At 35.9% G+C, this 23,178-nt stretch overlaps 2 protein-coding genes across 7 annotated transcripts in view; one reads left to right on the forward strand and one right to left on the reverse strand.

Moving 5' to 3' along the window:
* Positions 1-296: 296 nt before the first annotated feature.
* On the reverse strand, positions 297-3,962 carry LOC121326048 (beta-microseminoprotein-like). The gene is made up of 4 exons (XM_041269198.1): positions 3,839-3,962; positions 3,017-3,116; positions 1,873-1,978; positions 297-713 (listed from the first exon to the last, which is right to left on the reverse strand). Exons 1-4 carry the CDS (start codon positions 3,839-3,841, stop codon positions 587-589), a joined length of 336 nt encoding a protein of 111 aa, XP_041125132.1. The 5' UTR covers positions 3,842-3,962; the 3' UTR covers positions 297-586.
* Positions 3,963-10,639: 6,677 nt separating this feature from the next.
* The window catches only part of washc2c (WASH complex subunit 2C), a 29,565-nt gene continuing 17,026 nt past the window's right edge, over positions 10,640-23,178 (forward strand). For 4 of the 6 annotated variants that reach the window (XM_041268027.1, XM_041268030.1, XM_041268031.1 and 1 more), the window contains exons 1-14: positions 10,640-10,762; positions 11,713-11,853; positions 12,171-12,335; positions 14,352-14,420; positions 15,768-15,941; positions 16,557-16,650; positions 16,899-16,960; positions 17,366-17,422; positions 18,064-18,183; positions 18,799-18,886; positions 19,709-19,783; positions 20,856-20,974; positions 21,255-21,324; positions 23,041-23,172. In XM_041268027.1, coding sequence (XP_041123961.1) covers positions 11,713-11,853; positions 12,171-12,335; positions 14,352-14,420; positions 15,768-15,941; positions 16,557-16,650; positions 16,899-16,960; positions 17,366-17,422; positions 18,064-18,183; positions 18,799-18,886; positions 19,709-19,783; positions 20,856-20,974; positions 21,255-21,324; positions 23,041-23,172 — 1,366 coding nt within the window. In that variant the 5' untranslated portion in view covers positions 10,640-10,762. The remainder of the gene's footprint in view (positions 10,763-11,712; positions 11,854-12,170; positions 12,336-14,351; positions 14,421-15,767; positions 15,942-16,556; positions 16,651-16,898; positions 16,961-17,365; positions 17,423-18,063; positions 18,184-18,798; positions 18,887-19,708; positions 19,784-20,855; positions 20,975-21,254; positions 21,325-23,040; positions 23,173-23,178) is intronic. The other 2 variants (XM_041268029.1, XM_041268028.1) reach the window with 2 other exon arrangements.

Raw genomic sequence — 23,178 nt, forward strand, 5'->3', positions numbered from 1 at the left:
AGTAATAGAAAAAACACATACACAACAGCAAAGCTGTGAGGGTAAAATAGCAGTCACCACGGCAACACGGGTAACTGGTTTTCTTTTTTTTTTTTTTTTTTTTTTCTTAACCAGCGCACTGAGTAGGCGAGCTGAAACAAGCCAGTGTTACGGACTACACTGTGCTACTCAGACCCATTTATATCCCGTGCAGCAATATCTATACACCAACATTAACACACCACATGCTACATGTAACGCAAAATACACACAGGGGCGGAGCATACTGCCGTAATGATCCACACAGATTTTCTGAAAAGGTATCAAATGTAGTTTAATGATACAGAGTAAAATGAACCCAGAAAGAGTTGGTAGATAGGTAAGTTCATTTTTAATATGCAGCTACAGTATGAGAAAAATGGAACAACAATGACCTACTGACTTACCATCGCCATGCTATTTTTGCCAAACTGGAACTAAATTAATCAATTTTAAAGTAGCCAGGCTCTACAGCATTATGTATTATAAACAGTTTGTTTCACAGAGCCCTATACACTCTAATCTGGGTTTGTGTGTTTCTCACAGATCTGAATGAGGGTTTTTCTAACTATAGAATAGCTCCTGTTGGCTCACACTCCTTGGATGGATCTTTCTTGTTAATCAATTCGTAGGTGCAAGCCTCCTTGTTCACCACCACCTCACAGTGCTCAGGAAGCCCCACATACTGTGGAATCCTATAAGGAGGGAAAACAACACAATGTGACATTATAAGAGTTTTAGGGTTACAAAATCCTGAAATGATGTGGTTTACACATTGATAGCTTTGGCCCCAATAGCAGGACATTGACTGCCACTAAAGGCACAAAAGGTTAAAACTTCATTAAAGTAATTGTAGCTAACAAAATAATTCCAGAAATCTTATCTTATATTAAGGACATAGGTCTCAAATTTGCAGTTTCATGTTTTAAAACGGGTGACACGTTTGTTGTAGCAAACATGTATGCCATTTAAAAAAAAAAAAAAATGGTACTGTAGGTTAAAGGAAGTTTAAACTTTTTCTGCATTTTTAAAGGAAATATGTTATACTTGCACTTCCTGGGTCATTTCACCTCATTAGTGTCTTCTGGGTCATTGCAAATTACATGCTGAAGGCATGTCAGTCAATAGGATAAGCAGCTGATTGGTTATTGACCGCCATTGGGTGTGGAGAATTTCAACCACCAGATGGAATGACCAAGCAAATGAAACACTGAAAACACTGATCTCAAACAGAGGTGTGCTTAATCAAGTGTAGCAGCAGATATCATGTTTAAAAAAATAATAATGTTACAATAACATGTCTTTCTTTCAAAGCTGGACATTTGAGACATATATAATGATCGGAAGTGCACAACTGGTAAGATATTTTATTAGCTTCAATCACTTTAATATCTCAGAGCAAAAGGACTAAAAGAAGTTATAATTGTGAATGTCATATAATAGGAGTTTGGGTTACAGGCCACAACATCGAAGCTGAATCATTAGGATCCTTCAAGAACAAACAGGGCAAAGTTCTGGGATCAGTTGGCTGCTCGGAACCAGACATGTATTGATGGGCTGAATAGCATACTATCGTTCTTCAATTCTCTTTTGTTTGTATATAAAAGCAGCATCTCCATGGTACAAGTTATTGCCATTGTGGAAAGTTGCTAACAGCTGCTAGATAAATGGATCACCGATTATTTTTATTTGAATGTATTAATTATATCTATTTGGTTTTTTAGAAAATGCTTAATTTATTGATCCTATATTATACGTACATTTCCATGTTACAATTAAGAAAAGAAAATCATTAGTGAATCTAGAATCTGTAGGCCTGTGTTTTTTATGTTATTAATAAACAGTGTTACGTACATGGCACAGCATTCAATGGTAGAATCACTGCAACTGCACTGCAAACAATCCTTGTCCTTCCATTGAGAACCAAATGGATGAACCACACCGTTCTTATCTGTACAGCCTACAAATGCAAAAAGTTATACAATTACAAAAGACAGTACTGTATCACAATAGTGCTTTAATTATACAATTATGAAAAGCAGTCAACCTTGAAATGAAATACAATGCCTGTTATCATCTTTCCTAGACAAATCATATCACATACAATTTATATTTTGCATAGTTATTTTGCACAGATCAATATATTTATGTTTTATAGGTAGAATGCAGTTTATTAATCTACATATGATTCTGAAACGTAATCTAGCACTACAAAATGAAGATGTACAAATCAAAATGAAAGAACATGTTATATGCAAAACAATTTGAAGACAGCAGACTGGCCTAATTAACTTTTAGATGAAAAGAAAAGCTTACCCATTAGTAGTTGTAGCTAACAAATCAATTCCATAAATCTGATCCAATTCCATATGCTACATATGTCTCAAGTGAGCAGTTTTAAAAGAAACATGCCTTATAGCACAGTGTTTTAATTTTAACACACGATATCTGGGCCTGCTTTATTAGGTTAAAGGAAACTCTCAGTTTCAATGCCTTATTATTGGGTTATCTCCCTGCACTTGTACTGCCTCAGTCATTTCACCTCAGCTGTGTCTTTTGGGTCAAAACATATTACTGGCTGAAATCATGTCAATCAATAAGAGAAGCATATGATCGGTTATTGACAGGAAGGAAGTCAGTGAAGGAGTGGGGACACTTTCACTCTACAAGTATGCCTTCCAAACAGAGTTTTCTTTAACCTAGTGTCGTACAAGTGTCTCGTTTTGAAATGAAAATGCATTTTTGCAAAAACATGTGTTTCTTTCAAAACTGCACATCTGAACCTATAAAATGAATAGATGTGAACAATTGTGTTAGCTACAATTACTTTAACCACCATCATTAAAGCACACTTTATGATGCTGTAAACTTTCTTTATGCCATTGACAGCAAAGTAACCTACCATTGTTAAGGTAAAGCTTGGAATCATCACTAAATCCCAGCTGATCAATCCAAACTTTCATTTATTTATATTTTAAAAATAAGCATAAGCACATACCAGGATTTTTCGGGTCAATTTTCATGTTCTCAGTGTGGCACTGTGCATTGCACAGCGACATGCAGGCAAGAAGTACAACTGCTATAAAGAGGAAGTGTTTCTATAACAGAAACATGCAGAAAATTAGGTTTCTTTCTTTACCTTGCTGTAAATATAGCCTAAAGTGTTTTTCATTGTACCGGCACTGTGCATTGTGCTATGACTGTACATACATACGTGTAAATAATGTCAGAAAAAAATAAATAAACTTAATTGTACACATAATCTATACTGTTCAAATACATTTCACAGAACTCCACTCTGACCCCTTACTCACTTAATATCTTGATATTCCCAGGTGTGTGTGTGTGTGTGTGTGTGTGTGTGTGTGTATATATATATATATATATTGCTACATCTTCAATACATGAAAAAGACAACAACCCATTGCTACCAATGGAGAACAACTAAATGTGATATGTGTACTTCATTTTACAACAAAAACTGAATATCACATACAATACAATACTGCCAAGATTGGTGCCTCGCTGAAAGTTGCCATTACAGAAATGTAATCTAAAACTTAATTTTTTTTTTTTTTAAAAACTCAACAAAAAATATGTAAGAAACTCTAGAAGACAAGCATTTCAGCTGGTGCCTTCTTCAGTGGGTGTTTGTCTACATATCTTACTTTCTCATACGTTTACCATTACAGATATCTAGTCTTCTTCTATCTATCCCAATACATGTTTGAGGCATATTTAAATTTTACAAAATTGCCAACAATCCTGACTAAAATACAGAATACTGTACAGTAGTTAGTTGTTTTGTTTTTTTGCTCACCATCTTGAAGATTTAGTTTTCCTCCTGTTGACTCGATGTGGAATGGTTTTTCTTATCAGAAATACTAGGGTTATATAGCAAGAAATATATGAGGTAGTTCCTGGTCTTCCCGGATCAGAAAACATGTTTTTATTTGCATTTAACAGAGTAGTAACTAAAACACATAAGTCATGCTAAGCAGTAGTAATCTAAATAGACCTTGGCATTGTTTTATTGTTAATATTTATATAGGGAGTGAGCTGACTAAGCAACAAAGCTTGAGAGATCAACTTCCATTCATGTCCTGCAGCATGGACAGCTTTGGCAGGAGAGCAACTAAATTTAATTGATATGATATATTATAATATGTACATATTACTGTATTTGGATACATAGACATTTATCAATAGAAGCTGCTATGGAAATTACATTTTTGTAGAATGTTTTGGTTTGATTCTCTTACAGAGCTTAGTACTGAATCAATATTGCAATGTTCAACTCCCAGTAAATTCTGAATGTTTGAACAGCATTAGGAGTGGTTAAATAAATATATGTATCTGATTTTGTCAAAGCTTATCTATCCTGTAGAGAGCTGCAAACTATTTGTTTTGAATCCGGTTCCAGTGAGAAATATTATGTTTTTAATAAAACTGATTATTAAAAAGATAAAGCCTTTAAAATTATCAACACTTTCCATTTCTGTCAAAAATACATTTGATAACTACAACTGACACATTCTTACTAAAGAAAACGGAAAAAGATGCATTTAGCTAGACTATATATTTGTGTTTTGTTGTTCTTGTTTTTAACTACTGCCTGATCGCAGCTGTGATAAGTTTAGTTTGACTTATTTTTTGCTCCGTAATTGTTGTGGTCTTTCTAACAATTTTTATGCTGATGTAAAACTGTAGGACTAGTCCTTGTTTATATGTATATAAGATGCCATATGGATATGTTTTTATAAATAGTTTGGAAACCGGTTTGGTGTTATTTTGCGGTATGTGTTAAAAAGTGGTACGCCATGTACTGGCACTTGCCCAGGAATGCGCAAATGGCTTTAGCTCAGAACACAAGGAATCGCCCATCTGAACGGGGTATGACTGAGTTTGGCCCTTAAAGTTATTTTTATCATTGTTTTCACAATTCAGCAAATGTATGTGACTTTAACTGATGAGCAACAAATTGGGTTAGCTAAAATTGTAAACAGGTATGATGTTATGGGTGAACTACAGTTTGTCTTGCTTTGTGTGATTCGTGTCAGTCACAGAACTTCTGATGTGTACTTAATTAGAGCCTTGTATGGCTGGAGATCTCATTTTAAAAGGTGTCAATGTAACTTTTTAAATTATTATCATTAGAGATGTGTATTTCAGGTGCAATACGCTTTATACTGTGATCACAGATAACTCTTAGCAGGATTTTTGTTTGTTGGTTTTTGTCGATCGCTCACAGCCCAGTGTTAGCTAGGTAATAAATGCCTTGCATGACATTTTTCTTGACTGTTCTACCCATCGGCCCTGTATGTCTTTGATGGTATTGTAGCATGCACGGGGGTAGGGGTCAGGGTTGGTAGGTGACGCAATCTGAAAAGACATAAACCCAATACATGCTCCTGCAAGGGAGTCAATTCTTTTGTACAGGGGTATCGGCGCTATGCTTCAGAGTGGGAGGTCCCGGATTCGCATCCCACCTCCATCAGTGAGAAACTCCTGCCTGCAGGAACCCAAGAACGTTACATTGGTACCAGAAGTGGGGTGTCGTCGGTGCTCAAGAAGAAACCGGAAGAGAAGTCGATCTTCACTCTGCTGGCGGCATGGAGACCGGCAGCCGAATGGGAGTTTGATTGCGGGTTGTGGGAACTAAAAAGTCAGCTAGAGGATGAACCGGCTGCAGTGGCTGGGCTGACACCACACAGCGGCAAGCGGAGTCGAGTCAAGCCTTTCAGGTGCAAGGGTCTTTATTGAAATAAATTACAATGTACAGAGCCTTAAGGCAAACATCCATAAATAATAAATGCTGGAGTGATACAGCAGCTTGTATCACTCGTAATTTGTAACCCGGGGTTTGACCCGCAACCAAAAGTCCAGGTTTTACACACACCCACACTAAACACAAAGACACAAACATAAGACAGTGAGTGAGTGAATTTAGGTGCTAGTGGTGTAATTACAGTCCTCCGTGAAATGCAGGGGTGAAAGTGATGTCTGGGTTGATGCTGGCTTGTGACACAGCTCTGGATCGTGTTTCTGGTAGTCTATTGAGACAAAAACAGTTACAGCTGACATTAACAAACACAAAACAAACATGGTTTTCAGCAATACGTTTTACTCCTTCAAGGTCAAATCCAACTATTTACAAAGGAACAGATTACTTTGCTACGCCCCTATTTTATACCCTCGCTCATGACCCCTTGGTTAACGAGCGCATCCGCTTTTCCAGTCTGCAGATGCCACACCGTTTAATGTTCAGGTGATTGACTTCAGGTACCGTAGCTCAGTCCCTTTTCTAGCTAGCCAACTTCCACCTACCCACAGGAATTAAGTGTCATGCCTTTTAGCCCAGGGTATTCTGCTCCCTTTATCTAGTACCCTCTCAGGTCCGGAGGGAGATCTAACACCAAGCATCATTCGATCTCTGTCACAATAACTCGCCGGGAATGATGCGGAGGTGCATCATTTCCTCCACTACTTCTGCAGCCTTTCGTTCTCTGTTCAGACTGACCACGCTGCTCTGCAGTGGCTACTGAGCGACAAGTTGCTTGATGGATTGATCAGCTGCAGCTCTTCAACTTCCTGGTGCAACACTGGGCCGGGGGATTTCTATCCAGCTACCATTCGGGGCTGAGAGCCAACGAGAAAGAAAGCTAAAGAGAATAGAGAACAGCTTTATTAAGTGATTACTGAAGCTAAAACAAAATAAAAAGTTTAGCCTTGAACTCCTTGCCTTGTGTCCTTCTTGACATTGCCACAGTGTCAACAAATGTGTTAATTTGTATTGTTTATTTATTTTACTTGCAATGAGAAATAACTGCATTTTACAAATGCAATGTGTTCTGTGTGTATTGAACCGAACATGGTTTCAACCAAGTCAAATCCAGGGGGAGGGAGGGGGGACGACAATCTAAAGATCAGCTGAAAATAATATTTTCATATTATATTTTTATACATTATATATTTTTTTTATATAATGGTAATTAATTGCATCTATTCATGGTATGCTGTTTTTATTCTCCCTAAGCCTATTTCTTGCAAACGGGCATGGTAGCGTAGTTTCCAGCAATTCTCCAACTGGAGTCCACATGTTGTTTTTTTTTTTTTTTTGGTTTATTAGTTGTTGTTTTGTTTTTTTATCATAGGGGTGCAATACAGCATACTGTAGTTGTGCAAACATTTTAATATTCTGTATATTTTTCCTTATCTGTTACGCATTTCATGCATCAATATTAGCACTATACTCTTGAACAATTATAATAATTCTCACAACTGATAATGTCTTTGGCAGGATTCTCTCCCCTAGGGCGTTACTGAAATAAATTGGCATGTCAGCCTATTGAATTGAATTGAAAGGGAAGGGCTGGATGTCAACTGCAAACCATACAATTCAAAGACAAATGTCTTACCAGTCAACTCTGCAGGGGAGAGGTAAGCATGTGTCTCATTACTAATGTGACTATTATTAACTCATGAGCTGCTAGTAGAAGATCCATTACAGTAAAAAGTCAACCATTTTAGACTGTTGATGTTTATTAAGACAAATACATATCCAACATGTTATGTATGTTAACTCAACTCTGCCAACAACCAATTTTAACCAGACACTGTTACAACCGAGAAGTTCTGTAGAGATCAATAGGATTCTTATTGGCCTCTGTTGTAACACTTCTTTGTGTGATCATTCTTGAGAACAAGTTTTCTCATCATCAACTATTTCACTGTGCCCAGTAAATCCATAAATAGTTGAAACCTATGAAGGAATTATTGAACTGATTTTGAAATGTGTACTGATATAGTATATACTGCACAATGTGCCAAACCCATATGATAATTATAGCTAGGATCAATTACAAATTAAAATGACATGTGAACAGGATGGCTGTAGTGGTGAAAGCTGCTTGTAATATTCAATCAGGAACTGTCTACGCTGAAGAAAGATGATATTTGAGCATTCTTGGAAAGACGGTAGAGCATGTTCAGCAATATGTCTTGTTTGTAAATTCCAGTTTGTTGTTCAATAAGATAAAAAAGGCAATACCATTAGGGTTAGCCAAGACAGTCATAAGATATACATTGTTTTTTGTGCATATTTAAACTAAATTGAAATATAAAATAATGAAGCTGTATGAAAAGGTGCTCTTACCGTGTTGAAAGCTATTTTTCTGCTGGTAGAAGTGAGAATGATTTTTTTTTTTTTTACAGAAAAAAAAGGGTTTATATAGTGTTCATAGTTAGTGGCCCACTCTGGAAAATAAATACATTAATTTGCATGACAAAGGTTAAATACAACAGCAAAATAAAAAAAAGAAAAACGCATTTAACTTATCTGCAATTTTTTCCATGCTTCCTATCTGGACTTGGCAGCAGCAGCAGTGTTGCATTTGGTTGGTTGTTGCACACTCTTGCTCACTCGGGCTGAAAAAAAAAGTTGCTCTCTCTTTCAATGTCATCTTTCGTGAAGATCATTGTTTCAGTGCTCTGCGATTCTTCCTTTTGAGGTAGCACGAGCACATGCAATTACCTGGATTTCTTAAATCGGAATTGAGTTAACGAGACACTTTTAGCCTGTATTCGCCATGAGGAACGGAGATAGCCTGACTTCAATTATCAGGTTAATCGAATCTGGCTAACCTCTGATTAGCCTGAATTAGTTAAACCAGCTATGAGGAACAGGGCCCAGGGCTTAAAGGAATAAGAATAAGTACAGGCTGGAATAACCATTTATTAAGCCTAGAACAAAGAATAATTTATGGGGACTTGATTTAAGTTTTTAAATCTAAAAGAAGTGACAAAGTTAACCCTGATCAATACTTTAAGCACAGCACAGAAACCAGAAGCAGAGGACACAGCTGAAAATGAAGTGGAGATAGACTTAGGACAGAGGGTAGGAGACACTTCTTCACATCTAGAGTTGTAAGGCTATGAAATGGATTACCTAGCCATGGCTTACCTGGTCATGTTGTTGAGGCAGAATCAATTAAGACCCAACACGACAAAGTTTTGATATTAATCAAATATAAGGAACTTTACAATCATGGATGGGCAGAAGCCCTCCTCTCATTCATGCATTTTCTTATGTTCTTATGCTTTAAGATCACAGAGGATCACAGTGATTTAAGAGTATGGCTTGGTAACCCATTTCATGCTCTTAAAGACACCAGGATGAGATGACTGAAATAGAAAATGAAAAGCAAAGATGCTGTGTGGTCCAGTGGTTAAAGCAATGGTCTTGTATTAGCAGGTACCCGCTTCAAATCCCAGCTCAATTATTGGCTCATTGTGTGACCCTGAGCAAGTCACTTAACCTCCTTGTGCTTCATCTTTGGGGTGAGATGTTGTTGTAAGTGACTCAGCAGCTGATGCATAGTTCACACACCTTAGTCTACTATCTTGTAAAGTGCTTTGTGATGGTGGTCCACTAGGAAAAGTGCTACATAAAACTGTGATATTTCAGACAGGATTGTCCTGTTTCCTGTAATGTTGTTACTATATAATTAATCCTCTATTTTACCTGTTATGACAGAGTCTATGTTTTGGAGTTGAGGCTAATTTCCCGGTTTCTCCTTATCTGCCTTTTTAAATATCGCTAGCACTTTTGCATTCGTCACTTCTGCTGTAATTATTTATGTGTCATGACTCTCTACCAGTGGCTTGAAGATAGCCTGCCTTGTTTCTTTAAGCACTGTTAGATACATGCTGTCCAGATCAGGGGACTTGTTGGTCTTCAGGCCCCTCAGTCCACTTCAATTTTATTCATGCTAAATCTAGTACAGCTTGTGTTCTGTTTGTTTGTTGTCTTTAATTCTGTTTATTTAAAATATTTGCCTCGTTGTCATGTAAGTAAATAGGAACCCTGAGACATGCACTATTTGATGACAGTGCACACCTTGGAATGTACTCTGGTTTATGTTCGAGACACAACTACCCACATTACAAAAAAAGGAGTTATTAACTGAGTTACTTAGTCATGCATGTGGTATAAACAATGTATAACCACCATTGGCAGATAAACTGTTGGGATTATGGGTATGTGAGCTTGGACACTGTTTGGTGTCAATCTGGATTTAATAGCTTCAACCCTGGTTGGCTTTATTAATACTTCAAGCTGCAGGCAACAGGCAACTAACTTCCAAGAGCTTTATACAGCTATGGGGCTAGAACAAATTATTTTGCAAGGCTCCGATTACACATACTTCTTCCTGCCTTCTAATCCTGATCCTTTAAATAATATACTTCATTCTGGGTAGTTTGAAACTCAGGACTCATGTGAGATTTTAATGCTGATGGCGCATAGTGTTTTCACTTTTATGTCTTTTGTGAAACATAAATACTTGTAGACGTGAAAGAACACACCACAAGAGAAGTTAAATGTGTAGTGTTACAGGTTGCGCAAGATAAAAACATAAACAGTATATCAGGTATATTCAAACGGAGCACAACATGACTAGATTGTGTGTGATTTCCTATAGTATCCCACTAGAGGGTGCTGATAGCTACGTTTTATTTTGTAACATTGGTTTGCATTGGTGTTCATATTGGGAATGGCTGTAGTCATTTGTTTCACGTGGTCGCAGTGCAAGTAGTGTGTCAGGTGACTCAGCCTAGTCGGCTCAGCTGACTGGGCCGAGGCTGAACATGGCGGTGCTGTCAGACATCCACTGAGTAAACAAACATCTTCATAACATAACACAAAAATTAGAAAAATAACCGAGGAAAGGAAAGGAAAGTCACAGTAAGTGAAAACAGGCTTCCTTTATAGCCCTCCTTAAAAATGAAATGGTTTTTGTGTTTTCGGTAGGGCTTTTTTTTTTTTTTCCTCAAAAAAAGGCCCTGAGCGAGTACAAGCAATTTTCACTGGTGTAGCTTAGTGCTGTGTTTATCATGTCCTACTTCCTTTTAAATAAAACGAGGAAATGGCAGTTAGGTTTGGACAACATAATTTAGTGTATTGTGAAAATGTGTTGATTAGCCAAAAAAAAAAAAAAAAAAAAAAAAAAAAAACGGATTATGCTCAGTGTTTTAAACTCGCAAACTTTACTATCAGTCGTGCGGTAACTTGTTTGAGTTTGCAGTTGTACGCTGTAAATTATCTTAATACAAACATACGGCTGTTGAATATTTAAGTTCTAAATAAACTAGTGGGTGTTTTAGTGGTGAGATTCAGTTAAATTTATATTTTAAAAAAAGCAGAAAAGCAGGGACTTAATAGCTTATACGGTCAGTAAATGAGTTTCACACATGGATTAGCAGTTCGCCTGAATGTAAAGAATTGTACGTGTAATGTGATTCAGTCGGAATATTATATTTTATAGCTGTTCTGGAAACAGTCTATGAGAGATTTGAGTTGCTTCTCTACTAGTCGTATTTGAAATTCTGCCAGTTAAGATTCCAGTTACAGTTTGTACCCATCGAGGCTCCAGTGGAATATCTCCTAGAAGAATTTCAAATCGTACTCTACCTTGACATATAAGTGTTTTGCTCGTAGTGGAACTACTGTTTTAGTTTACATCACCGTTTGTGGGATTCCACATCCCATGTTGTCTTTAATGTATGCTTAGGTAGCCTTAGTTATATTCACCCTGTATAACTCTATTGTAAGGGTTATGATTAAAGGATTGAGTTAGTCAGATTTTTATTAGAAAAGCAATAGCCATGATATTAATGTTGTGTTGTTTGTTACAGATGAATGGACCCAGTGTGTCACTTTTCAATGGAACTACTGAGCAAAATGGCTCTGAGGGTGACCATATCTGGGAGAGGCCTTGGTCTTTGGAAGAGATGCGTAAGACCAGTGAAAACTGGTCTTTGGCTGCAGACTCTGGGGTGAGCTAATTAGTGCAGCAGTTAGTTCTAACATAATGAGCTGTGTTCTGTGGTTCTCACGATAATGTTCCATTACAGGTCTATACTGTAAAAGTTAACCGTTCACAGATGTTTTATTTTATCTCCTCCCTTCTCCTCACTCCTGTTTATATAAAAATATCATACAATTGGAGTACACGCCTTTACGTGTATGTAAAATTGCAACTGTTCTGCACATTTACATTAGCTTCAGTTTGCAATAAAATGTTACCAGTGCATTTAGCATTACTACTATACTACAGAGTTTACTAGCTGTCCGTGTTTTACTATTTGAACAGCTTCTTCTCTTCCTGCAAGACTTTTCTCAACGAATGATGTCAAAAACCCATGAAATTGAGAAGCAGCTTGATGGACTGATCCGTGACACAAAGGCAACTGACTGTTGCCTGCATACTGTCTTTAATGATTTCCTCATGCTCTCCAATACTCAGTTCATAGAAAATGTAAGTATTCGAACAAACAGTGTTTGAAATGTATTTGGTTGCATAAATGAAGATGTTTGATAACTTCATGAAACAGATTTTAAACATAAATCTATGAATTAATGAATCCGATATGCAAAAGAAACCTATCTGAAATCAAAAGCAGACATTCGCCTGTGCAGAATAGTGTTTATTTTGCTCACAAAATATTTTTTTGTTTTCTTACTTGGAGAATAGGACTGATAGTTTAACAAAAAAAAGTTTTCCATCATTGCATGCAAGTTTACCCTTACTGTGATGCATTGCACTGCATTTTGGATGCAGTTTGAACATTAAAATAATAATGTATCAAACTGCTCTTGCAAAGTAAACACAGTAGTCTCAGAATATTTGAGGACTGTATGGGGCCAGCATAAATGGCATCTGACTTATTTCTCCCACAATAAAGTGAAAAAAACAAAAACTAGCTGTAAGATAATTTCCTTGCTACCTCAAGCAATTGATGCTAACGGATTCCAAACAAATAGAAATTGGCACATAAAAAGAATCATGGATTTTATTCTCATTCAGTATTGTCATTTTTTTTTTTTTTTAAATGCACAGTTTTCAGTTAATGTTATGTTTAAAATCAATCCGAGTCAAGGACTTAGGTGAGACACCTTACTAAAGCTTTCATTAAGTCAAAAATGAGTACAAAAGATTTAGAAGTGAGTAGTTTTTCGAGATTTACGATTATAATCTAAATCTTTTGTAGTCATTTTTGTATTACTTTAGTATAAATACATGTTAATTTGGATTCATGTGTTTTTTTTTTCTGACTTTATGTGAGCGAAAAGACACACATTTGCCCATTTTCCCATTGGAGATAGTGATATTTTGAAATATCACTGTCCTGGTCATAAAAGCAAAGTTTTGTGTGCAATAATAGACATTTTCTATGCTTTTGAGGCATAAGCAATTAGGAAATAACACTTACTACCCAGGAACAAAAATTGTGTTACATAGTGTAATGTTAGAATTACATAATAGATATGGAAAAATGACTATCAAAGTGCTATTTAAAATAAAACTTTAAACAAATTATTCTACAGTAGTAATATACCAGTGCTTGCTTCTTCAAGGGACAGAGAAATTACATAGAGGAAAAAATTGCAGTTTACTGCAGTGTTTGTTATGTGTAGTAAAGAAAACTGAGGTGCTTGAATGCAAGGGGGTATATAATGGTTTAAATTTAAGACACCCTTGAATTTAAGACGCAGTCCAAATTTCTCACCCTGAATTTGATGAAAAAATAAAACATCAAGTAAATATGCATTTACAAAGACACAACCTCAATTACGCACATGGAGGCAGTTTGTGATCATCTGCCATCACACACAGCATTACAGTTATGTGCTGCTTCATGATTTCTCACACCTGTTTTTCTCCCAGTTTGTGAACTGTGGTATCTCTTGGCATGTCGAAGAATACAGGGGTCTGATCAGCATTTCCGATCTGTCCAAGTTGGTGCTGTTTGTTAGAAACGCTGAAATTGTAAAAGCTTCTGTTTTAAATTCCTCAGGAAGCTAATTACACTTCTTTGAAAATGGCTGTCTGTATGTCATGAATGACTCGAGATCAGACAGTAATGTTTTGGTTTGTCTTTTTGCGGCAGTAAGTCACGTTGCTGCTTATGTATTCGGGCAGCGACGTCTTTTCTCGGCAGTCAGTCGTGTTGCAGTTTGTGTACTCGGTAGTCCCGTGTTTTGTTGCCGATTTTTAATACACACGTCACCCTATACTGTACTTGAATTTAAGAAGCAAGCTATTTTTGAGAAGCAAAAAATTATTTAAAAAGTTTTAAATTCTGAAGACTACGGTACTTAAATATGGTAATAATTATACCCTTCTTTTCTAGCTAATTCAAAGTGTAAGAATATTTGAATGTTTGTTTACATTTTGAAAGACTTCAAACATGAAAGCCCATGTTCGCCTCAGTACTAACTAATATTGAGTATGTTCAAGTCCACGGCCCTGAACACTTGTATTTATTACCAGAGAGTATATGATGAGGAAGTAGAAGAGGCTATCTCAAAGCCTGACGCAGGAGAAAAGTCATCAGAACAGGTAAGTGTTTGAAAATATTAAAGATGTTTAAAGTTTTGACTGTTTTATATTGAAATTACTACCTCTAATTGAAATGGCTTTTTTTTGGTTTGTTTTTTTTAATTAGAAGTGAACAAGTGATATTTAATAATTTGTAATTTACAATGATTGATTTTGCTCCTTCCCCTAAATTTGCCCCTCTGTTTGTGAACAGCCACACAATAATGGGTTTAGGACCAAAGAGAGCCTACCTAGAGGTTGGCTGCCCTTATGGCTGTCTTGGTAAAGACGGCAGGCATGACAGGTTGACAATGACCTACAAGTGTAAACCCTTTTTACCAATTAAGCTCCCTGAAACAAACCTAACCTGAATATGAAAGGCAGGCCTCTACCATGCAATGGTTGGAAAGAGACACATAGGACAACATGAGAGGCTGTGCTTATTTTGTGGAAAACTAAGGTGTGTTGTTGTGTTTCACCTTGGGGAAAGGAGATTATCTCACCCCATTAGATTGATTTCTAAGGTTTTTGAAGACCCAGTTTAGCTAGCACCCCTTAGCGACAAGGTTTTTTTTTTTTTTTTTTTTGTAAAAATTGTTTTTGTTTGTGTCTTAAAGGGCTGTTGGCCTAATTTTAATAAATATGTACCACCTAACCACGACAAAGTCTCCACCATCTTAATCATTCCTACAAAAAGCATGAGTCTGTGTTGAGCGCCGAGTACTATCTACCGCTATAGGTGCGCTACCATATCTGTTTGAATGAAAAACCTGTTAAATTTCTATTTATAGTTTCTAGATGTTCCCTTAATCCACACTGATGAAGCTGTCAGCTCTTTCTTTCTGAACAAGTCACAACTTCAGTGCATCGGCTCAAATGTGTTTAACTGAAGAGATGATTTACAGATGTATATTTAAAAATGTAAACATTCAAACAAAACAAAAGCTTATGAGAGTTGAAATAAAATGAAACCTTTTTTTTTAATAATCTATATTTAAATATCATATTGCATGACTGGTTTTAGGTAAATGGGTAGACATATATACAAGCTTACATTTTTTATATTGTTGAAAAAAAAACATTTAATACACAGGCACAATGTAAAAGTTGGAATTATGGTCTTGCATTGTGTTGCAACTTTTTAGGCTTGACGTGATTTTAGGTAACATAATAATTCCATTAATTTTACCTTTTTTGCACATCCATTGGCTAAATTGGTCTTAACTGTTTTGATAGATAATGTTTTTGTTTTTTAGCTAGAAATGTGAGACCAAATGGAAGTGCACAACAGATAAGATTGATGGAATTGTTAGCTACAATCACTTTTCTAGGTTCTGTCAGATGTAATGCTAGTATTTTATTGAAAAGGAGAAAACACGGGAGCAGAAGGAAGCCGAATTGATTCCAAAAGTCCAAGAAGCAGTTAACTATGGGCTAAGAGTATTAGATTCAGCGTTTGAACAACTGGACATGAAAGCAGGGAACTCAGATTCTGAAGACGAAGAAGCCAATGACCGAGTGGAGCCCATACTGGAACCCAAGGTAAAGAGTGGATTGAGAGTAGCAGATTACAAAGAAAACCCTAGTGGGTTTTTTTTTTTTTTGTGTGAGTTGGGGTTTATTAACTGTGTATTTAGTCAAAACATGCTTCTGAGCTGCAAGTAAATCCATGTTGCCCTGTCCTCTAGCGTTATTGAGTCTAAACACCCTCTAAATAATATGCTGATGCAGCAAAATTCACATTAACATTTTTATAAGCTCCTTATTGAAAAAATAAGGAGGCTGTGTGTTCAAGTGGTTAAAGAAAACAGGTTTATAACCAAGAGGTCCCCCGACGTAAGTGACTCTGCACCTGATGCATAGTTCACACACACCTTAGTCTCATATCTTGTAAAGCGGTTTGTGATGGTGGTCCACTATGAAAGCAACATGTCATTTAGAAGAATTGTATTTTTTATCCTACTAGGGAAGCCTGAAATATTATGTGTCCATATGTCAAAATAGCTTTGTTTTGGATTGGTAAATGCTTTAACAGTTGTGATGAAACTTGGTTAGTACGTTTTTTTTTTTTTAATCTGGGAATGTAAGGCAGTATATAGTATGCCATATAAATTGACTGATTTCTATTTTGATCCACTTTTTATTATTTTTTTACAGGATCTGTATGTTGACAGACCGTTACCCTACTTAATTGGTTCACAGCTGTTCATGGAACAGGATGACGTGGGGCTTGGAGACCTCTCTAGTGATGGTATTTTTACACAACAGATACAAATGTGTATGCTGATACAAAAGGCTATGGCAATACAAAATATGTTTACTTTCAACAAAATATGATGTTGCATGTTATTTGGGGAGTGTTATTGCAGTAATGTTGTTATTTATATAGCTTAGGAAATAAATACATTGACATTGTTGAGCTTACAAGTAACTAAGTTGCTTAAAGTACTGTTTGTACGTTATTACAAGTGCAGTATGCAAGTTCACTTTTTTTAACAGAAGTATCGATAGACAGTGATCGAGATAGTGTCGTTGACAGTGAAGAGGATCATAACGGAGAGGTAAGCTTTTTAAACAAAATTGAGGCTTTAGAATGAGTGCAAGGGTAACGTCAACTTTTCTGAAAGGAATAAAAATATTTTATTGGTATATACCTAGCAAGAAGACACTTTGCAGTAAATTGCTGTTCTGGTCAATGGCTGCTGTTTTTATACAAGTTAGTTCCTTAGCCTTAGTTTCTCCAGCCATGTAAGAATTACTAATTTTATGCAAAAGGATTTGATGATTCTTATCAGTACCACTATTTTGATTCAAGCCATTCTCTGGATACCCGTAAGCATCAAAATGCCAGGCGAGTACTTTTAAATTCCAGGAAAAAAAATCAAAATGTATTTTTCAGATATACATTAACTTTGCAATCAAAGTAAGATGCTTTTATAACTGCTGGTTGTTTTCTTACATAACAGCATTCAGAGGACGACTTTGATGATCACGAAGTAGAGGCCCAAAGCATTGCAAAGAAAGTAAGTCATTTTTTATTGTTCTGTGTGCAAACTTGATATTTGTTTGTTTGTGTGTCTTGTTGTACTTTCATGAATAGTTGGTGTCAGCAACCAAACCCAAACTTTCTCTGAACTAAACATAATTATTACAGTTTTACCTATCTCAATACCTTTTTCACACGCGATACCCGTTTACTCCTGAAAATGTAATTTGATATTCACTTCTTGACTTGTTAATGCGCAATCACTACTCTGCCTTTACAACAGGGAACTTGTCCTGAACACTTAGCACATTATATACTCATCTCCGTGCATTAAGTGCAAATGCCAGAAACCATCAAACCAGAGGTCAATTAAAAATAACTGAAATGAGTGCAGGGGATTTCCCCACCTCTGCTTTCAAATAAAAATAAATCACAAGCTTCACATTATACAAAACACAAGCTGTTACTGTATGCTAGCAATACCGCACTTTAGAATATTAGATACTCTCAGATCTAGGCTGTGCAAATACATTGTCCCTTTGAAATGCAACTGGATGTGATCATAAGCTCAGGAACACGTTGCATTAAATGGTTTGGTTGTTATTTTATATTATTTTTTTGTTCCTTGTGTGTCCAGACTTTAACATTACTAATGCAACTTTGTGACTTCTGTTTTAGCAGAAATCCTCAATGATCAGTGATGAAGAGGAGGAGAATGATGATGATGATGATGATGATGAGGGCTCTGACATCTTTGGGGATTCAGAACAAGATGAGGATGGTGATGAAAATACAAAGGTACTAAACTTGTCACATGTTAAAGAACAACATATTACTGCTGTGGCAAACTATGTTTTTGAATATTGTTTTGATATTGATATTGATATTTTTGCTCTGCAGCTACAGAAAATTAATATATAACCAAAATATAGGATTCCATCCATCAAGTACTATATCTGTGTGAATTTGCTAAATACTGTGATTTCTAACCTACTCTTTATGGTAGAAGCCATTCTCATTTTGTACAGTTAATGCAATAACACTTATGGGTTTTAGCTTGAGCACCCTCTAAGATGCAGTCTTATTTTTAAAATCTTGTTCCTCATCCTTTAGTGACTATATGTCTTTATAGCCAACCTGTATTAAAAATATCAAAGGAGCTGAAGAATTTCAGGAGCATTTTCTTTTATGGTTCTGTGACATTTCGTAAAACCCCTCTCTTGCAGTTTATGATGTGACAGAATGTCTCCATAGAATTATTTTCTTGTAATTCACTGCAACCCATCTATTGTTCGCTAAGCATTTTTGGTGAATAACCTACTAAGCTCACATACATGGTCATGTTTGCCTTTGAATAAAATTCAAACAGCGTTTCTCCCAGCACTGCTTACAGTACTTTCTTGTTTATTCTAGAGCACTACTGCCGCCTCATCATTTGCAGATGAACTTGCTGCTCGTATTAAAGGAGATGTTCCCAGCAAGCAGGGTGAGGAGAGGGCATGTAAGTGGAATATGGCGTTGTTATAAAATTAGCTATTACTGGCAACGTACTGTTATTAATGTTTACTGTAAAAACACAATTCACAAACACAACCAGCTTAAAACAAACTATTACTTTCTGAGCCCTTAACAAAGAAAGCTGTAATGCTAGTTTTACAACTAGTTAAGAGTTAGTCCATTTTTTCTTTCACATTCTGCGTTCCAAACTTAACTGAGTTTAATCTCTTTAGTATATTTTTCTCTTTAAGCATGAAATGGCAGGTTTGGTCTTATACAGTGTTCCTTGGTTATAAGGCCACCCTTTATGCCAGGGAGCAGGTTATAAGGAGGTGTGGTCATGGCTCCCATTTGCCCTATACTGCCAGTACACCAGCACTGGTGTTTTCGTTATAATGCGGAACACAAATTATCTCTTGCCTATTTTTCCTAACTACAGCGTTATAAAGGTGGAGCACTATACTAATATTTAAACAGTTTATGTATATGTGTTCTGTGTGTCTTCCAATAAAGTTCCATTACAGATGTACAGTAAAATTCACGGCTAATTTGCACATTTAATCTGTAGTTATACCAATGATGTAGGTGATTTATAAAGAGCGAATCATTTCAACATGTGCTTATAAACTGTAAACCTTTTTAAGTAAACTTTTTTTTCTTTTTCTTAATGCTCATTTTAAAAACACTGCTTTGCTAGACTGCTGAACCATGTGTTGTTTACTTTAAGTTTCACAGCATTACCAAGTGTATTTGTCAATTCTACAGCCATCCCAAAAAGTACTTTGTGTCATTAAAAGTTTAACATCCATTGTTTTAATTTTTTAAGCATTGTCATCGCTTCCATCCTCAACAAAGAAGAAGGGTAAAGCGAAGAAGGAAACAAAAAAAGTTACAACTGAGGGTAGGATATAATCTATAGTCTACTGGCATCCAAATCCTGTCCTAGGTTTATCCAGGATGGAAGACTGTGAGACATCACTCTGTACAACACGTGTAAATGATATGGGATAGCTGTCCTATTTAAAGAAGGTTGGAGTTAATGTTGCTCCAACATTGTGCCCGTTCCCAACGACAGGGATACAGTGGAGGTGCTCTTGCATAGTTTTATCTTACCGCTGACCGAATTGTGATGACACTTACAATGTACTTCACTACAGATTGTTGAGGTTCAAGCTTATTCAACAAGGGGACCAGGGATTATGTTGCTTAGCAGTAAAATGTCAGTTTAAAACTTTGGTTGTGATATGCTGTTTAAACAGTGGGATTCATTTTGTATTGATATTTGTTGCTTTAAAGCTGCCTTTTCACCAGATTTATGGAGCTATGTGGTTGGGTTTTAGTTCAGTAAAAGGTCTTAGTCATCAAACATGCCATAAGAAAGATATTGCTGCTTTTAAAGATCAGTGTCAACAGACAAGTTTGCCAACAATTGAATGATACATTTCCAGTCCAGAGAAGTTCTCATTTTGAAAAGAAATATATTTGGACATTTCAATCATAACATCTGTCATAATGAACATATTTGGTGAACATTTTGTTTTCAGTTATATATATGTGTGTGTGCGTGTGTGTGTGTGTGTGTGTGTGTGTATATATATATATATATATATATATATATATATATATATATATATATATATATATATATACATATATATATTTGTATATAAATTGATAAAATAAGCATAGGAAAATGATAACTCTTAAGGAGTAAGAAATCACCTACCTGAAATACTGTGAAATCTGTGAGGGATTCAAACTTTGTAGCTTATTCTGTCATTTTACTTGAATGGAAACAAAATAAATATTAATTTACCTGGTCCTGCCTGGGTTTTGCTACATTTATAATGTAACGATTGTTTTGTTCCTTTCAGCAAATTTGCCTTTGCACTTGCTTCAAAAATGCAGCTGTAGTTTTAAATAAGTAATGTATTCTCAACCTTTAGGTCTAATGCGTGACTTGGTTTCTTTAGACAAGGAAGACAATGATGAACTGTTTAAACCTCCGAAAATGGAAGATGAGGATTTCTCTCTGTTTGGTGATAAAGGAGGTCTGTTCAGTGGAGGGAAGGGGCTGTTTGATGATGATGAGGTGAGTGGTATGATCTAACAGTTATCCACTTTTCAATTTCTGATTCAAAGCTTTAACTTGTTTATGCCGATTTAAAGTATTTCTGATTTAACTGAAATTCATTCACAATGTGGAAGATTTAAGTATATGTTATTACGCTGGGATTATCTGTGGTTTTGAAGTGGAACAATAAAACACTTTAACAGTTTACATTATTTTTGGATCATTTTGCTAAAATACAAAACTAGCTTCATTTTTTTTTTTTTTTTTTTTTTTTTTTTTTTTTTTTTTAAATATGCAGGGGGATCTTTTTGCTGAAGCACCAAAACAGGAACAGGATGAGAAAACAACCAAACCGCCTGTTAGTGAAGGTTAGTTAGTTCTGATGGCTTTTTCTGAGTTGTGTGTTGCTTGTGAAAACATTGTATGTTACTCTTCTGTAGACTTATGCACAAACCTTGTTATTAACCTCTGACAGAGTAGTGGTTTAAACGTCCTTACACAGGTTAGTAGGTTAGAGTTAGTAGGATTACAGTTTCGACTAGGGATGCAAGTCGATTATGAACAGTTTGTTTTTTATCATCTCTTTATGCTGTTTTTGACATCCAATCAGTTTTTCTTAAAACCGAAAAGAGAGTTTAAAACAGAACTGCATTTGAGCAGCCAAAGGAACAGGAAATACCATTAATGTACAAGTGGTTGTGTTTTAACTGTGATAAATAAGCTTAATGCAGCCTTATTGCATTGCTTATACCAATGTATTGTACAATTAGTTGCAGTGTAAAAAGCAGAAAATACTGACATAGACATTAAACTTTTCTACATATTATTTTCCTGGTAACCCCATTGTCACCATTAAGCTATGTTAATATTAGTGCTGAAACAAACACAGATTTTTCATGTTCGGATATATAATTTAAATATTCGTTCTGATATTCGTTCATTTTCAAAAAGTAATAAGCCATTATATACTCTGAATGCAGGCAGAGACAGCATAGCAGCAGAGGCAGGGGGGCATAGCCCCTGTGTGTGTGCCTTTATTTTACAGCAAGACGTTACACTATGTATCATTTTAAAGTAAAGTAAGTAAAGAATATGTTGTGTAGGCCTTACTTTACCCCAGTAAATTAACTACAAAACAAAGGATGCCAAATAACAGTTCGAGTTAAACATTTTGTTTATTCCCAAAATAAATAGTACATGAAGTTGACTCATTTTATTTATTTTGTACTTTTTTGTTCATTCCTTGCCATTGCCATTTCTTTGGAGTAAACAGTGGCCGTAGACGTGTTTTCATAAAATAATAACATGAGGTTTACTTCTGCTTTTTTGTAGTAACGAGCATGCGAAAACTGAAATTTAACTTTAAACAAATAAAACAAACGTGGAAATGGCATTTTAAAATGAAAGTTGCAACAAAAAAATATATAATATATAAAATCTACATAAAAATCACTACACAACACTTCCAGCAAGTTGGGCACTGTTTAATCGAGGCATTTCAGAATGACATGCTTGCCTTTTTTCTGGCCTATGAGAGTCTAACTCGCTGTAAAGCAGTACAATGCGTGTTTGACCCAAATGGCCTTCCACAGAGATCAGTATGTGTGTGCGTACATAATCTGGTTTATTTACTTTTTACTGTCTACAACTTCTAAATAGATGCTCAAGAGTGTTGATCCTGTGTAGATCCTGTTTTTTTTTTAAATATATTAATCTGACATATCACACGGAGCTCTTCTTTATTTGTCTCTGCACTAATTAATATGAATCATCTGCCTGCATAAAATTGTACAGTGAGCTCCCGAAAATGCTGCCGATTAAGTGCTAGACTGCCGATGCTGTGCGAAAAAACCTGTTTTGGTTAGGTTTGGAATATTATGCAAATGGCGGTTTCGGTGTGGGAAAATCATAACCATTGCATCCCTAATTCAGACTGCTAGTCTGTTAATTTAGTTAACAAGAATCAATTGGACTGTACCACCATTATAATTAATAAATGGTGTGTGATGACTCTTCTCACAAGTTTTCTAATTGGTTACTAAGTTGTTTTGTTTCAGAAAATAATTTGTTTTAATCCACTTCAGTTTCTGTTGAAGCCAAACAATATCGTAAGCAGACGGAGCCGAAATCTCAAAATGCTCAAAAACAAACAACCTTAGGGGGTCTTTTTGATGATGAAGAGGATGACTTCTTTAGCGGAACCAACGTGAAAACAGGTACAG

This window comes from Polyodon spathula, chromosome 13 (assembly GCF_017654505.1).
Source record: "Polyodon spathula isolate WHYD16114869_AA chromosome 13, ASM1765450v1, whole genome shotgun sequence".
Classification (NCBI taxonomy): Eukaryota; Metazoa; Chordata; class Actinopteri; order Acipenseriformes; family Polyodontidae; genus Polyodon; species Polyodon spathula.

Coding starts and splice junctions, on each gene's coding strand:
- LOC121326048 (XM_041269198.1), bottom strand. Junction 1,979..3,016: donor AATTGACCCGAAAAATCCTG/GTATGTGCTTAT, acceptor TTGCATTTGTAG/GCTGTACAGATAAGAACGGT. Junction 714..1,872: donor ACCATTGAATGCTGTGCCAT/GTACGTAACACT, acceptor CCCTCCTTATAG/GATTCCACAGTATGTGGGGC.